The sequence below is a fragment of the Salmo salar genome, chromosome ssa20 (genome assembly GCF_905237065.1).
Source record: "Salmo salar chromosome ssa20, Ssal_v3.1, whole genome shotgun sequence".
Lineage (NCBI taxonomy): Eukaryota > Metazoa > Chordata > Actinopteri > Salmoniformes > Salmonidae > Salmo > Salmo salar.
The window spans coordinates 21,115,579-21,133,654 of NC_059461.1; the positions used below are offsets into that span (position 1 = coordinate 21,115,579).

At 39.7% G+C, this 18,076-nt stretch overlaps 2 protein-coding genes across 2 annotated transcripts in view; one reads left to right on the forward strand and one right to left on the reverse strand.

Annotated features, from left to right (window-relative positions):
• Positions 1-2,908: 2,908 nt before the first annotated feature.
• Positions 2,909-5,786, reverse strand: dgcr6 (DiGeorge syndrome critical region gene 6). The gene is made up of 6 exons (NM_001146607.2): positions 5,703-5,786; positions 5,345-5,457; positions 4,827-4,987; positions 4,593-4,693; positions 4,280-4,420; positions 2,909-3,501 (listed from the first exon to the last, which is right to left on the reverse strand). The coding sequence occupies exons 2-6, from the start codon at positions 5,452-5,454 to the stop codon at positions 3,421-3,423; spliced, it is 594 nt and encodes a 197-aa protein (NP_001140079.1). The 5' UTR covers positions 5,455-5,457; positions 5,703-5,786; the 3' UTR covers positions 2,909-3,420.
• A 344-nt stretch (positions 5,787-6,130) lies between these two features.
• Positions 6,131-18,076, forward strand: part of LOC106579924 (rasGAP-activating-like protein 1) — a 60,082-nt gene continuing 48,136 nt past the window's right edge. The window contains exons 1-2 of the mRNA XM_014160328.2: positions 6,131-6,724; positions 7,099-7,155. Of these exons, the coding sequence (XP_014015803.2) occupies positions 6,660-6,724; positions 7,099-7,155 (122 nt within the window). The 5' untranslated portion in view covers positions 6,131-6,659. The remainder of the gene's footprint in view (positions 6,725-7,098; positions 7,156-18,076) is intronic.

Consider the following 18,076-nt stretch of genomic DNA (forward strand, 5'->3'; position numbering starts at 1 on the left):
CATGCTAACGTTTTAACATAGTGGCATAAATCCCATTCAAGTCATGGGACAGATATTAGTATTTTTCGTGCACAATCTCCAAATCATCTGAAAGTATCTATAATTGATTGTGAAGCTCTACAATGTCACTTATAGATGTTTGAACATGATGGTGAAAAATGCTAATATCGGTCCCATGACTTTAGCATGTGGAAACAGTGCCAGGGAAACTCAACCAAAGCACTGCCTTGTATGGCAACTGCTCGGCCTCTGACCGCAAGGCACTATAGAGGGTAGTGCGTATGGCCCAGTACATCACTGGGGCCAAGCTTCCTGCTATCCAGGACCTCTATACCAGGCGGTGTCAGAGGAAGGCCCTAAAAATGGTCAATGACTCCAGCCACCCTAGTCATAGACTGTTCTCTCTGCTACCGCATGGCAAGCAAGTCTAGGTCTAGGAGGCTTCTAAACAGCTTCTACCCCCAAGCCATAAGACTCCTTCTACCCAGACTATTTGCCCCCCCCCCCCCCATTTACGCTGCTGCTACTCTTTGTTATTATCTATGCATAGTCACTTTAATAACTCTACCTACATGTACATATTACCTTGACTAACCGGTGCTCCCACACATTGACTCTGTAACAGTACCCCCTGTATATAGCATCGCTATTGTTATTTACCTGCTGCTCTTTAATTAGTTGTTACTTTTATTTCTTCTTCTTTTTTTAAGGTATTTTTTGTCATACAGTGCCTTCAGAAAGTATTCACACCCTTTTACTTTTTCCACTTTTTCCACGTTGTGTTACAAAGTGGGATTAAAATGTATTTAATAGTCATTTTTTGTCAACGATCTACACAAAATATTCTGTAATGTCAAAATGGAAGAAAAATTCGAACTTATTTTTAATTAATTAAAAATAACACTAATAGATTTTGATTAGATAAGTATTCAACCCCCTGAGTCAATACATGTTAGAATCACCTTTGGCAGCAATTACTTTCTGGGTCTTTCTGAGTCTTGTACAATATTTGCCCTTATTCTTTTTTAAATTCTTCAAGCTCTGTGAAGTTGGTTGTTGATCATTACTAGACAGCCATAGATTTTCAAACTGATTTAAGTCAAAACTGTAACTAGGCCACTCAGGAAATTCAATGTCATCTTGGTCAGTAACTCCACTATATATTTGGCCTTGCATATTAGGACTTTGCCTGTACTTGAATCTATTCCATTTCTTCATCCCAAAAAACTCCCCTAGTCCTTCTGATAACAAACATACCCATAACATGATGCAGCCACCACCATGTTTGAAAATATGAAGATTGGTACTCAGTGATGTGCCGTGTTGGATTTTTCCCAAACACAATGCTTTATATTCAGGACAAAAAGTTGTCAGTTGAACAGTGTTTCCTCCAACACATTGGTGCGGCTGCCTTCTGGGTTAAGCGGGCAGGTGTTAAGAAGTGCGGTTCGGCGGGTCATGTTTTACATGACTCGACCTTCGCCTCTCCCGAGCCCATTTGCAGCGATGAAAAAAGATCATAATTGGATATCATGAAATTGGGGAGAAAAAGGTGGTAAAATACAATTGAAAAAAATATTTAAATCACCATTGGCCTCATGGTGAAATCCCTGAGCGGTTTCCTTTATCTCCTTCAACTGAATTTGGAAGGATGCCTGTATCTTCTAAGTGACTGGGTGTATTGACACACCATCCAAAGGGTAATGAATAACTTCACCATGCTCAAAGAAATATTCAATGTCTGTTGTTTGCGATTGGAAAACCTCCCTGGTCTTTGTTGTTGAATCTGACATTTCAGCTTTTCAATTTATATTAATTTGTAAAAATGTCAAAAAACATTTCACTTTGACATTATGGGGTATTGTGTGTAGATGACATTGCAAGATGACATGGCTTCATACACTGGGTTGTTCTGAACAGAATGAGCCTTTGTCTATTGTGAAGAAAATTGGCCGTGGAACACGCACCTGAATGCACTCATGAATCCATTCCATGCACACCAAAATTATCTCCTTCTTTGAATTGCCTTGTGAAATCCTAATACTAAGATTGGATTTTATAACTTAGCTAGTCATGTAGGCAATAGAACAAGCTTTCAAATGATTCCCACCTGACTCAGATTGCAATTTATAATGGACTGTTTTTAGATTGTGTAAACCACAAGTTATTGTGTGATGGCTGGGATGCAGGGCTGTGTTCCAAACAAAACATATACAAGTGTGCTTGCTCTAGTTCCTCAATTGCACAGGTAAGAGATAAAAAAAGCACCTTATAGTTGAAGATTATTCTTTGAGTCATAAAAGTGCATTGAAATGACTTAGGAACTGTGAACGGAGAGATGTGTTGCCAGTCAGGCACCAGTTAGACCCTCACTCTAACCCTTGTCATTTCCGTGTCTTATGTTGCACCTACCCCACATTTCCCATTAATATTCTTATGTTACTGAATATATTGAGTATTGTAAGATTTCATAATGAACAAATACAGTAAAAAGTACAGAACATGTCAAATGCACATTAAATCAACAGTGCAATGTTTGAATTCAGTTTTGTGTCAGGTGAACTGTGTCCTCACCTTTAGTCTAATAATTTTCTCATAATCTCCAAATTCTTCCATTTTAATTGCCACCATGATTATGCATATGCTTACATATTTCTTCTGTAAGAAACATTTCAATTTAGCTCTATCCATATAGGCCAATTCCCACGAGTTTGAGTAAAGGCTAAAGCTGTCAGAAGTATTCATCTACCATAGTAACTCATAACTGGATGCTACAGTATTAGAATACAAATTATATTCAAGTCCTCTAAGTTTGTATAGTACTAGTCAATTTTAATACCATTTAACCAATGTAGGTTGACCCTATTGTCACTGACTAGACTAATAATGAAACAATCAAAGTCACAATCAAAGTAAATTGACTTTATTTCATGAACACATATTTTACAGTGGCCAAAATCATGGTAAACATGTAATGTTGATAAACATGAATGAAAAATAATAATTTAATGTCATCACAAACATGATAACTTGGATGAATAATATTAATTATTTCCATTATTTATCTGTGAGTGAGCGGCAACATAAATAGAAACATATCTACAGCCTTCAGTGATTCTTCAAATTCCTGCACTCTCATCAGGGCCCCATTGCCACCCAGAACCAGTGATTTCTACATAGAATCACAAAGCAATGCAACTTCTTGGTTTCCATGTGCATTTAAGGGAACACACACAGCTCCTGAGGACATGAACCTGAATGTGAATCCTGAGCCCCGCTCAAGTGCTCACTAACAAGAGGACAGGATGCTCTTTGAAGTGTCTATCCACTCTAGGATATGCTCTTCAGTGTCCAGTGCTTTATTTAACACAATCAGACCCCGTCTGTCTGTGTGTGTGTGTGTGTGTGTCTGTCTGTGTCTCATGACAGAACTCCTGACTGGGACTCTTTCTGTTGAAGTTTAAGGATCAGTTCCAGCAGGTTAATCTGCATCGTCAGCTCCTGCAATGACAAGAATGGAACATGAAATCTCCCGAGTCATTACAGACCTACTACTACACTGGACATGCACCTTTTGCTGGGTATGAGCTGCTAGTGACGCGAGCCGATTGCTGTCAATGAAGCCTGCTACACTGGCTGTGTGAGCAGCACAGTCCCACAAACCCAAGAATGCGTTAAGCTGCTCACGCCCAAAATCCTTTTTATGTCTCTGCCTGCATTATGAAGGAAGTTAGAGGTAGCTTTGCGAGCCAACGCTAACTAGCGTTAGCGCAATGACGAAGTCTACAGGTACTAGTAGAAAAACGGTTTCATTGCCGGAATCTCGTAGTATTCCTTTAAAGTGGCTGGCGCTCTGCTTGCACTGACTGCCTCCAGGATATGATTCCAGTGAAGCAGCTAAAAACCCACAATAATTTGTCTACACTTGCAGCATAACAGGTCTGTTACAATGGTGGAACGAGAGAGCCTCTACCACCATCTACTGGAAATGTTTCTGCACTGCAATCTGTGTTTCACCTGACCCCAATGGAAGTGTACTTAGCTTTCAACACTTCAAACAGCAGAACAAATCATTTCTCTAGAATTCAAGGCAATACATTTACCTAAATAAGCAGGATTATGTCTACATTAGAATGGTGACAAATTAAAATCTACCATATTATTTGATAGAATAGACATCTGGTTATAAATTCATGTAGTGGCACAATGACATAAAACCATTATGTTTCATGTATCTGTCATATGCACAAGAATGCACATTTACAAAGTGTTGATTCACCTGGGGATTGGTGGTAATGTAAAACCCTGGGACTCCAGCCATCTCCAAGGTGTTCTGCTGGTCTATCACCTTTTGGTCCATCTCCACCACAATCTTCTCATCCATCATCCTTTGCTCCTCTCTCACTCGAATCTCCAGAGCCTGATAGAGACAATCATAATGTCCTCAGACATGATCAATAGAAATTAACTCTGTGGCTGTGATATAGAAGGATGGATATTTAGATAACATGTGGAAAACTAATCACATCACACAAACACAACAACAACAAAAAAGACTAGTAAAATGGCATGATGCTCTGTCAATTCCATACCTCTGTTTCTCCTTGTTGATTGGTTTTCATAACTGCAAGGTTGTGGGACTTGCAAACCTGTAGGGCTTCTTTATGCTTACGAACCAAATCCTGCTTGAGTGCTGGGCATGAGGAAGAGAATATTGAGACATTGTAATGTCAAAGGACCTCAGATCCTTGGTATAATGGGCACACCAACATACACTCAATTTTTTTATAAGACAGAACATGTGAAACCTAAAGAGAGAGACACACCTCGATGCTCACAGTGCAGCTTTTGTCTCTGGTTGTACAGATTCCTCTCAGTCAGGTGCTGGATGTCCAGGAGTCCCTGTACTATATCATACACTGTTCCATCTATGAGTGCCTGAGCCAGGTCACTCAGTGTGGTGTAGGACAGGCGCTGCTGAAAGGAACTGGACATGGGGGAGAAATAGTTAAACAGATTTGTTTCTGGAGGTCAAGTCTAGTTTCTGTAACGCCTGGGGTGTATTCACTAGGAACCAAACAGACCAAAACAGGGATGGGACTACCTGAAATTCTGACATGCCTCTGACATCCAACAACTGTAGATATCTTATATGCACTCATGGTTCCTAGTTATGTGGAGAATCTCAATTGTTTTAACTTGATACCTCGCATCCTCACCTTCTCATATAATCAATTGGAAGGGACCATTCGATGGGCTTTTAGATGGACGCGAAGAAAGAAGATTCGAGGAATAAGGTGAATGCAATTGAGAGTCTCCCATAGCGCTAGGTTGGGCCGGTTACCTGGGCAAATCTTTGACAAGGGTTTGTAGTTCTGAAAGTAAGTAGTAATGTCTCTCTTGTTGTTTTGTAGAATCATTCTGCTCTTCGTAAACCACAGGATAACTCTCCATTTTCTAAAGTGAAGTCAAAGAACCATATCAATCACCAAAATCCATAATATTTACACCAGAAGGTCGATGTTGTTTTTAGCTATCCCCGAGCTAGCTTTCGGATAAACCAAGTGAGCCCAAAGAAATTCCGAGTCATGAATAAGTAAGTCAGCAATCCATCATGCTAGCTAGTTAGCTTCAATCTGAGCCAAAGCATATGTTATTATCAAACCCTTTACCGTAAAAGCGTAGACGAACCACATACTTACCAAGTTACCTAGCTACAGTTATTTCCTTTAGAATTTCATCAAAAGGTAGTATACACAATGTATCGTGCATTTCTGCTATAGCCTAGCAAACAGTCAGGCAAGTGGCTGATGTTCTGTGGAAGGACCCTAACAAAAGGTTTGTTGTCTATAAGATGCCTGCTTGTAATTCATATTTTCATATGATTTTTATTTAATGTCATTTTTGTTATCAATCTTAGTATGTATTATATTAGGGAAGATAAGTTCAATTTAAATATTTAACTATTATTTTACACAAACAAGAGCGAGTTAGGGGGCGCGAGAACTATATTCGTCCGCTAGATGGCGTGCGCCGCACACTGTCTGTCAATCGAGTAAGGTGAAGATGCAACAAAGCGAGCAGCTGAGCATCGCTGATGACTTGAGGATGCTTGTGTTTGCAACTGTAGTTGACCGTGTCATGTGTGTCATTACGGCAGGTAGTGCAGGTTGAGACGCCAATGAAGCCTAAAGATGTATAGTTTAAAAAAAAAGTAGCTACTATGATCTACATTTTTTTTATTAAAATAGGTGGCTACAAATCGTATCTGGAAATTCGAAAATACGCATAGGATGATTATTTTCTTCAAAGGACCGAAATGAGGAAAGTAAATGTCAGTCAGAAAATATAGATTTATTTATTGGCACCATACTTTAGATATATAAAACATTTGGTTGTTTCCACCCAAACATTTAACAACATTGTTGTTTGTTTGCCTACACTGACCTTACGCTTATACGTTTGCAACGTGACTGTTAATTCTATATCTAAACCTGTACAATGCAAACGATACATCATTGATTAACTGTGCTCGACGCGCCGTCACGCGCAAAAGGTGCCAGAAATGAAGAGAACACACTTGCTGATGAGGGGAGCACCGTAGTAAGGGTCGCGGATGGGCAGATGAAAACAAGTGGCAAAACCACTCTCTGTCAGAAATGGCCAAAAACACATCCCTATATTTCCGTATTGTAGAGGGCAGGAGCCTACCAGCCAAAGACGTGTGAGTATTTCGTAATTGTCATCATGCAACAGGCAGCAATTACTCCTATTTGCTTATTTATAGGTTTCTCGTTGTGTGAAGTACACTTATAGGACGTACACTTGTTTGAAGTCAAGAATACCTTTGTTTTACAGATGTTTTACAGTGTTCTCTAAGAAATGTTTATCAATAAGTTCTTAAGCAAATAATAAGTGAAGAGATATGTGTAGGTTTCCTCTCCCACTGGGAACAAGCTGGTTGAATCAACGTTGTTTCCATGTAATGTCATACTTGAACCAACGTGGAACAGATGTTGAATTGACCTCTGTGCACAGTGAGTTGCTACCTTAATTCCATCTTAAATATATATAACATTTTTTTTTTTATCTCTCAAGCTCTGGGACCAGTGACCCATATTGCATTGTAAAAGTGGACAATGAAGTTGTGGCCAGGTGAGTCCATCAAGTCCTATGCGTTCTTGTTTTGTTTGCTACTTAATTTGACTATTTTCTGATCATAAATGCTATTGATAAGTGGGCTATATGGTTACTTTAGAATTTCATGTGACAGCAAGTGGCATGCTGCTGCCAAGAACATGAAAACTGATGTACTTAAGGGGACAACTGTAAATGCAAAAATATTTATCAGTTCAAAGGAAACTATTGTATCCATCATGTTGTCCTTAATCTAGACTATATAAAACCTCTGATTACCCTTGCACACACGTTGAATTCAAAACTGGATGAGAACAGAATGTATGATGACGGAGTGGGTTGGGATGTGGTACAGTAGGATAGGTGTGTGATTACTGATCAGGACTGTGGTGTTCTTAGCTTGAGCCCCCCAAGCCCATGAGAACCTGATCCAGGGCTTGCCTTTAGGACATCAGCAGGTAACCATGGTTCTGGCAGTGCATTGCCCTGTTTTTGGCAGTGTGTGTCTCCACACAAGCAATGGTGTAGGTTTGTGTTTGATATTCGGGGGTCGGGGTCAGTGGTTTCCGGTGTCAGTTCACCCCTCTAGGGTGTCCGAGATCCCCCTGGTGTTAAAAAGCTTTGAAATTGTTATTTCTGGTGAATTTTGAAGGGAAAATACATAAAAATATGTCCTGATTATTTAACAACAAACTCAGAAAGTCACCGCCACAACCCTTCTTTAACTACATTTAAAAAGTCAAAACCCATTATTCTATTTGTGTACTCTTAACCACATGGTCTTCAATAACACATTTCTTATACCCAATTAACATCAAAGGAGTCGAGGCAATCTGAGTCGAGAAACGTCTTACTTGGTTACACAACTCACAATCTCACCTGATGACTTGTTCGTCCTCTCCTTGCCTCAACATGGGTGGTGCTCTCTCACTCACCTTCTGTATTGCCCGACTTTGAACCTTCCCATAATCGTATGACCAAATACCATTATCATATGACAACAATGGCTGGACTTCACAGTGATGGGGTTAGCTTATTAACATGAATTAGATTCTGCTTTTATTAGCAAAGTTATTTATTTATTGTCTGGCAATATGTATAGCTAGTTAGCTGACTACTTAGTACCAGTCTGTTGAATTGTACAGTGTAGTTAGCTAGCTAGCTATACCTATTGCCAGACAGTAAATAAATAATATAGCGAATAAAAGCAGAATCTAATTAATGTTAATAAGCTAAGATTTACTTACAGTCCTCTGCACTCCCCCAAAAATCTTATGTCCTGCACTTTTCTCCTCTTTGGCATTGGCACCTCCATTAAAGTGGAACTGACAGCGTTTTAGCAACATGAAATCTTGTTAAAATCTGTTCATATAAACCCCTAGGAAGAATGACACCATTTTTTACATGTTCTGACAAGCGAGCACTTAGATATGGTCATTTTCACATTTTCATAAATTCATAGAATGTTTGGTAATGACATATGCTAAGGCATTTGTGAAAAATCTATAGCAATATAGAGTGGGAAAACGGAAGAGCAATTGGACAATTAATAGACACGGCAGTGAATAAAACTGAATAAAAACATGTTTTGTCCTGGACTGGACTCTATGCAGACAGGTGCGCAATTTCCAATCAGAGCTACAGTAGGCTTATATGCAAATAAGCCATTTTTCACACGGGCCTGCCGTCATTTACTTTGAACTGGACTGTGTGTTTACAGGCAGTAGCAACAGCGAGACTTTAGATCATTAGAACACATTAGCCAAAAGCCACAAAATACACCTGAATGGATTTCTGTAAATACCACGGGAGTCCTCTTACATTTAGGAACTTCACGGTACTATTGATCAAGCAACCATGAACAGGTAGGCTCTCTCCCTCAGTTGCCTATGCACATCAAGAACAACAAGATCAACAACTAATGCTAACCAGAGTGAGATGAGCTAAAATCTAACGAGGGAACCCAGACCCTCTCAAACTTTTTCAGCTAGTTGGCCGTCAAAATTGCACAGATGAACGATGGGGAATAGTAGCCAGCTCTTCCTTCTGCAGTTTGCCTACCAATGCATGCTTGTCCCAATCCACTTTTTGACAACTGAATGGGATCTTGCTTGCCTGCCTGCCAAATACATTTGATTGACAACTGAGAGATATGCTAATTGTGGATAAGTCAATTCACATTTATTGCTAGCTAACCAAATGATACATGCATCTCTAGTTGTAGCCACTGAAAAATGATACGAGGGGAAAAAGTCGGTCACAACCCACTCCTCCAATGACATCCTCCCAGCAGCTAGCTAGCTAACGTTAGGCTCCGTGTTTTTAGCTTGCTAAATAAATAGCTAGCTACATAAATAGATACGCTAGCCCAGGGTGTCAAACTCGATCAGTGCACGGGTCGTATTGAAAAAAAAAAAAACGAATTCGCGGGCCAGACATAGCCTATTTGTTTTTATAAAAAAACTTGCAACTGCGACCCAAACTGGCCATTGCTATATTTTTGAAAAAAATATGGTTCTTTATAATGTCCACTTACGTACATAGGATACTGTATATAGCATTTTAACATGTTAAAACAAAATAAGAGATACATAATATTTATCCAGTCTTTGATGCTATGCTTGCATATGTGCATAATATGCTGCGACCCTAATATAAAAATATTTAATAATTCCAAATAACAAAAACGTAGCTATAGGTTGTTGTAACATTTGAAAAACATGTAAAAAAAAAAATGTTTTGCACTGCATGGATCACCGGTGCGGTTGAATGCAGCATTGTTGTATGGTACACTCAAAATGTCTTGTAGTTGTGTAGCCAGTCTAGGCTACTTCTCAAATGTTGCTGTAATATACCTACATGTTTCTCCTTTGTATTGTGTTTTGTTGCAGGTTGTGTTTTTTGGTATTCATTGTCAAGCTTTAAAAACTAAAGCCAGACTGCAACATTTTAGTAGTCTATTTAGGACTGTGACATGTGTCTGTACACTTTCCCTCCGCTGCATACAAACAAAAGCAGCACAATATAAATTGAATTCACTGATGTGAGCGCATGAGGCTATAATTTCATAAAGTAAATGACTCAACTGTTGACTCGTTTGTGTATCCTATTTGGAACTCAGGCCTTGTTTGACACTTTCTAAATGTAATCCGTTACTTTCTAAATGTAATCCGTTACAGCTACTAGATACCTGTGCAAAATTGTAATCAGTAACGTAACTTTTGGATTACCCAAACTCAGTAACGTAATCTGATTACATCCAGTTACTTTAAGATAACCTTTCCCGTAATAGGCATTAGAAGAAGACACAAATGTATGTTACCAATTGAACGACATCTATTGCAGGATAAGTCAATGTTAAAGTTTACATACCTGGCCATATATGGATGTTAAATATTACTTTATGGGTTGGTTATGTAGACTTCTTCTAACCCATCACTTTCTACTACATATAATAATACGATTAAATTATATCTTTACATTAAAAACCAAAGTTTCTCAGAATTCCAGTCATTCCAAAAAATGTTATACCCCTTGATATTCAAGAATAGGACTCGGAAATTTGGAAGTATAGATTAGCCAAATTGTTTTACCTGAGCATAACCCCAAAACTCAGGACTTGTTAGCCAGCCCTGCTCTGTTGTTTATGATTTTGTTGTCATGGAGGACTGGTTGGGTTGATTCAAGTTAAAAAATAAATGCTGCTCTCATGGAATGGCATGCTTTGAGCACTACTGAAGTGCTATTTACTTGTGAAAAATTAATGTCATATGCTGCATTTGCTATAGGCCTATTGTTTACCTTTTTGTTGGTGACATTTTAATATCTTGATAATATGCAGCTGTTTCAAGGGCAAATTCAAATTCAATGACAAAATGGCAGCGACGCCTCTGTTTTTGTAAAAAGCTGAGGGATGGGCCTGGAGAAATGTAACCACTCTCATATTAATATACATAGCTATGGATGCAAGGACTGACCATTCACGATATGAACATTATTGTTTTAACCATGTTTTGAGGCTATACAGTGTTTGTTTACATTTACGATGTTTACAGACATTGGAGAAAAACGAGCTTATATTTTGGGTTCTAATGGAGTGTGACAGTTGAACTAAGCTCATAAGGCATTTATAAGTTATATTCTTCAAGAATGCAGTACTATACAGTGTTGTGTCTTTGGGCATCATTAACTAGTAGACATGTTTATCAAATAACTCTCTGTAATTATTATTACGCGATTAACTGATTAATCGTGTAACTGTAATTAACTAGGAGGTCGGGGCACCAAGGAAAATATTCAGATTACACAGTTATAATTTTCCTAATATAACTGTCAGATATTATAACATTATATATTATATTATAAGATCTGATCTATTATCTTCTTGTTTTAATGATGTGTTATTACATCGCGTCCAGTCTCATTCCAAACGTCGTAAATTGTTGTTATCTGCACGAACCCAGTCTTCACTAAGTCATCCATACATCAATTGTCTTAAAATCATTTATTTACTAAACTAAGTAATTCACAGAAAGCATACAAAACAGTAGGTATCGTTACAAAGCAATGATAAAGGAATGTGCCCTAGTGGGCTAAACCGGCATGGCGGCTTGTTAAACAAAGGGTGATAAGGGTCAGCTGAGACGGCACAACAGAGTTGATAAATATTAACAATTGATATGCTAAACCTTTGCACATGAACGCTCACTCATTCGGGAACAATTGCAATCAATATATATATTTACGCTCAGTGTGTCGTCGTGATCTTTGTTGGTTAGAATGGATCTTTCAAAGCGACATTCATTAATGTCGTTATAGAATGGATGTTTCGTCGGTCTACGCGTTCAATGATACCGAATTTCTAGCTGCAGACTAGTAATTAATATCAAAGACTTGTTATTATTCTGTCGGTATCGATAGTCTAAAAGTTTAACCACGTGGTATGGTTAAAGTTCAGTAGAGGAATGCATGGTCAAACCTATTGGCCAACTCGTAATGGAGTGGAGGCCTGGTCTGAAGAAAGAAATTCTGGGTGGGGCTTATATACTGAACGTAGAAAAGGCTGTCACATGACGCCTTGTCCTGTCTGTGTCCCTGGGGGCGTGCCGATGACTTAGTTAAGCTTTGAACAGACATACAATTCTCTCACATTAACATAAGTACATAGCATCTCAACATATTCCAAATAGCTTTATCCTTGTTCATACATTTTATACAACCATTAGATGTAAGTCTCATCGCTGAGGCTAGTATATAAACCTTAGTATGGTAATATGGCCATATTGTCTCTAATGAGTTTCACAAAATTGTACTAAACGGACCAGTTCGTAGCTGGATTCTTCACCGATCTTTTATACCTTCTCCAGAACCTAAATGTCGTTCGGTTCTCCAATCCTGTGAGGTGGAAGAATCCTTTGTTCTCTATACGAAACCCACTCTGTCTCAAAACTGTGGCCTGTGAGGCAGGACATTCCCTTTGAAATTTACGACCGCGTTCACACAGCCTTGTGTCAGAAGTATAGAGGTCGGGGGATGGTGCATAGAAAACCCAGAGGGCAACGTCATGACAACAGTACTAGTCAAAAGTTTGGACACACCTACTCATTCAAGTGTTTTTCTTTATTTTTACTCTTTTCTATAATGTAGCATAATAGTGAAGTCAAGCTATGAAATAACACATATGGAATCATGTAGTAACCAAAAAAGTGTTAAACAAATTAAAATATATTTTGTTTCTTAGATGCTTCAAAGTAGCCACCCTTTGCCTTGATGACATCTTTGTACACTCTTGGCATTCTCTCAACCAGCTTCATGAGGAATGCTTTTACAACAGTCTTGAAGGAGTTCCCACATATGCTGAGCACTTGTTGGCTGCTTTTCCTTCACTCTGCGGTCCAACTCATCCCAAACCAACTCAATTGGGTTGAGGTCGGGTGATTGTGGATGCAGCACAATCACTCTCCTTGGTCAAATAACCCTTACACAGCCTGGAGGTGTGTTTTTGGTCATTGTCCTGTTGAAAAACAAATGAGAGTCCCACTAAGCTAAAAACCAGATGGGATGACGTATCGCTGCAGAATGTTGTGGTAGCCATGCTGGTTAAAAAACGTAAGAATCGGCGTCCCGTCAACGGGACAGTTGTAAATCATGTAGCGCCTTTTGTCATCATCGCAGATTTTAGAGAAACAACAAATGTCGATACATATTTATTTTATTTATTTTTATTGCACCTTTATTTAACCAGGTAGGCAAGTTGAGAACAAGTTCTCATTTACAATTGCGACCTGGCCAAGATAAAGCAAAGCAGATTGACACATACAGCAACACAGAGTTACACATGGAGTAAAAACATACAGCCAATAATACAGTAGAAAAATAAGTCTATATACAATGTGAGCAAATGAGGTAAGATAAGGGAGATAAAGGCGAAAAAAGGCCATGGTGGCAAAGTACATACAATATAGCAAGTGAAACACTGGAATGGTAGATTTGCAGTGGAAGAAAGTGCAAAGTAGAAATATAAATAATGGGGTGCAAAGGATCAAAATAAATAAATACAGTAGGGGAAGGGGTAGTTGTTTTGGCTAAATTATAGATGGGCTATGTACAGGTGCAGTAATCTGTGAGCCGCTCTGACAGCTGGGGCTTAAAGCTAGTGAGGGAGATAAGTGTTTCCAGTTTCAGAGATTTTTGTAGTTCGTTCCAGTCATTGGCAGCAGAGAACTGGAAGGAGAGGCGGCCGAAGGAGGAATTGGCTTGGGGGTGACCAGTGAGATATACCTGCTGGAGCGCGTGCTACAGGTGGGTGTTGCTATGGTGACCAGCGAGCTGAGATAAGGGGGGACTTTACCTAGCTGGTATTTGAATAACGCGCCACAGGATTCCACTGGCTGTTACGTAGGTGGGACGATTTTGTCCCGCCGACCCTAGAGAGGTTAAGCATGTCCCAGTTTAGGTCACCTAGCAGCACGAGCTCTGAAGATAGATGGGGGGCAATCAGTTCACATATGGTGTCCAGAGCACAGCTAGGGGCAGAGGGTGGTCTATAGCAGGCGGCAACGGTGAGAGACTTGTTTTTAGAGAGTTGTATTTTTAAAAGTAGAAGTTCAAATTGTTTGGGTACAGACCTGGATAGTAGGACAGAACTCTGCAGGCTATCTCTGCAGTAGATTGCAACACCGCCCCCTTTGGCCATTCTATCTTGTCTGAAAATGTTGTAGTTAGGGATGGAGATTTCAGAGTTTTTGGTGGTCTTCCTAAGCCAGGATTCAGACACGGCTAGGACATCCGGGTTGGCAGAGTGTGCTAAAGCAGTGAATAAAACAAACTTAGGGAGGAGGCTTCTAATGTTAACATGCGTAAACCAAGGCTATTACGGTTACAGAAGTCATCAAAAGAGAGTGCCTGGGGAATAGGAGTGGAGCTAGGCACTGCAGGGCCTGGATTCACCTCTACATCGCCAGAGGAACAGAGGAGGAGTAGGATAAGGGTACGGCTAAAAGCTATGAGAATTGGTCGTCTAGGACGTCCGGAACAGAGAGTAAAAGGAGCAGGTTTCTGGGGGCGATAAAATAGCTTCAAGGTATAATGTACAGACAAAGGTATGGTAGGATGTGAATACAGTGGAGGTAAACCTAGGCATTGAGTGATGATGAGAGAGATATTGTCTCTAGACACATCATTGAAACCAGGTGATGTCATCGCATGTGTGGGTGGTGGAACTGAAAGGTTGGATAAGGTATAATGAGCAGGGCAAGAGGCTCTACAGTGAAATAAGCCAATAAACACTAACCAGAACAGCAATGGACAAGGCATATTGACATTAAGGAGAGGCATGCTTAGCCGAGTGATCATAAGGGTCCAGTGAGTAGTGAGGTTGGTTGGGGTCATGGCGATTCAGACAGCTAGCCGTGCCATGGGTATCAAGCTGGCAGAAGATGGTCTGTTTTTAGACATCTCATGCGTTTCCGTCGGTAGATTAGTGGGGTTCTGTGTGGTAGTGGGGACCAATCCAATTGGCAAAATAGTTATAGTTATAGTGGCCCAAGAAAATTGTCCGATAGACCTATTCAGATAGCAGCCGATAAGACAGCTAACGATTAGCGGGCCGCAGATGGGCGTTTAGTTTACGTCGCGACGGAGGGGCCAGTTGGATAACTCCCTCGGGCAGATAACGTCGGTAGTCCAGTCGTGAAGGCCCGTTGGGGCTCCGCATCGGCAGTAAAACGGGTCCGGATAGGTGATTGTAGCCCAGGAGTGCCTGATGGAACTCTTCAGCTGGCTAGCTCCAGAATAATTGATGTTTGCTCCGGGACCGACGTTAGCCAATAGTCACTTGGATAGCAGCTAGCTAGCTGCAAGTTCCAGGTGTAAATGTCCAGAGCTTGCGGTAGAAATCCGGGGATATGGAGAGAAAATAGGTCCGGTATGCTCTGGTCTGAGTCGCGTTATACAAAAACTGGCGATAGCTTTTCGAGCTAAAGGATAGCTGATGACCGCCAACCGTGGTTAGCTGAATACTAACGTTAGCCTGGCTAACTTCTGGCTAGCTTCTGTTGTGGATTTCAGTTTTGAGGTGAATAATACTTTTTTAAAACAATTAGTGAGGCGGGTTGCAGGAGAGTGTTTGGAAGTTGAGTTTTTAGAAAATAAATGTATAAAAACATGCAAAGAAAATATGGAAATATATATATATATATATACACGGCACACGACAAGACGAGGACAAAGGACGTCTGACTGCTATGCCATCTTGGATATAGAGCCATATGAGCAGAGGTGGGACCAAGTCATTGTTTACAAGTCACAAGTAAGTCTCAAGTCTTTAGCACTCAAGTTCCAAGTCAAGTCCCAAGTCAAGACAGGAAAATGTCAAGTCTCAAGTCCTAAACTTTGCGTTTCGAGTCCTAAACAAGTCATAATGTGCTCTTCACCAAATGTAATACCATTTCATATTTTTAACGAGTAATAGTTAGTATATTACATTTACGCAAATCATGAAGGCTTTTAAAAATATCTATACATTTATTACTTTCCAAATAAACGTTATATTTTCATGGACATACATGGGTAGCCATGAGAAAGATTTCAGAATGTATCATCAAAAGGATCCCAGAGATAACATAGTGTCGTTTTGTTAGATAAAATCTTTTTTCAAATCCTAAAAAGGTCCATATAGCATGCACGGTCAATTTTGTATTTCCACTCATTCAATTTGCAAAGAAAGGAATCTGTGAAAATCTCACCCTAAATGTTGTTTCAATGAGTCAAATCACATTCGTATGTATTCCTCAGAGATCCTAGAAGGTAACAAGACTTCACTATCATTAGGGGTGTAGTACATCCTATAGGACACCATATGGTCAGAGAGCGACGCCTTCATGGCACGCCGATGTCATCACTTGAACGACTGTATCTTTGTCAAATAAGCACCAATCGGGGGAAATAAAGCTAGCTAGATAGCCAATGAGCTGGGCTTTATGGGAGTATCCGGAAACCATGTATATGTCGTCAAATGTAGCTACTAACCTTGTATGACAGCATGCCTTTTCATTTTGGACAAAAATTATAAGGATTTTCAGAGTTATAAAGTTATGAAAACTGGTTGTTTTGCAAATGTTGAACTTATAATATGGCTACTAATACTTGGAAAGCTAAATCAAAGTCCCAAGTATACAGATTTGATGATATTTCTGCAGAAAAATGTAATATGAATGCGAATGTCTCCTTCACGATTTGCCCAAATGTACCTGGGGACTTCAAACTAAAAGTCTTGTAGTTCACTCATACTTCAAATTATCCACCTGAAACTTTGCACATACACTGCTGCCATTTTGTAGACACTATTGGAATAACAACCAGAGTGATGGCTAGAACTGTGACCTTTCTCTTGCATTTGAAATATGGTGGTAGAAAAAAAGGTAGTTTTTTTCATTGTATTTTCTTCTACCAGATCTATTGTGTTATATTCTCCTACATTCAATTCACATTTCCACCAACTTCAAAGTGTTTCCTTTGAAATGGTACTAAGAATATGCATATCCTTGTTTCAGGGCCTGAGCTAGAGGCAGTTAGATTTGGTATGTCATTTAGGCGAAAATTGAAAAAAGGGGGCTATCCCTAAGAAGTTTGCGTCCCATGAATTGTAAATAAATCAGACAGTGTCACCAGCAAGGCACCACCACACCTCCAACTCCATGCTTCACAGTGGGAACCACACATGCAGAGATTGTGACGTGGTGAGGTTGGACCCAGGTGTAGAGAAGACACCAGACAAGGAATCAGTGGTTAATGATAAACATAATACTTTACTAAGAAACAGCAGCTGCAGGATCACAGTACACTTGAAAAAACAAAAAAACACTAAGTCTCAAATTCATTCAGGAAACGAACGCACACGGTAAACAATTCAGGCTTCAGCAAAGAGAAACAGAAAACACACTTCTTTTAAAGGGGAAATCATAATGAGTAATAGAACACACCCGAGTGTCAATTGTCTCTAGGATGATCTCTGCCGCCCTCTGGTGACGGGTGGAACCATCACCCGTCACCAGAGGTTGATGGCGCGCTTCAGTCAATAATCCACTTGGTTTCCCTCCTTCAAAATGCATACAAAATGAATCCCAAACGTTACCAATAAACTTATCCAAACAAGTCAATCAACGTTTATAATCAAACCTTAGTACGCAAATAAACGCAAAAAATTTAAGACGGAGAATCGTTATTGTCTTTACTGGAGAAAAATACCAAAGAACACGCTCTCATTCACACGTTTGGAAATACTACAGCCAAAATGGGAGCCACCTAGAAAAACGACAATTTCTAGCTCATTTTTCCAAAACCAGCCTGAAACTCTTTCTAAAGACTGTTGACATCCAGTGGAAGCCCTAGGAACTGCAATCGGGCACGATTTTGCCCTATTATAAAAGTGCCAGCCATT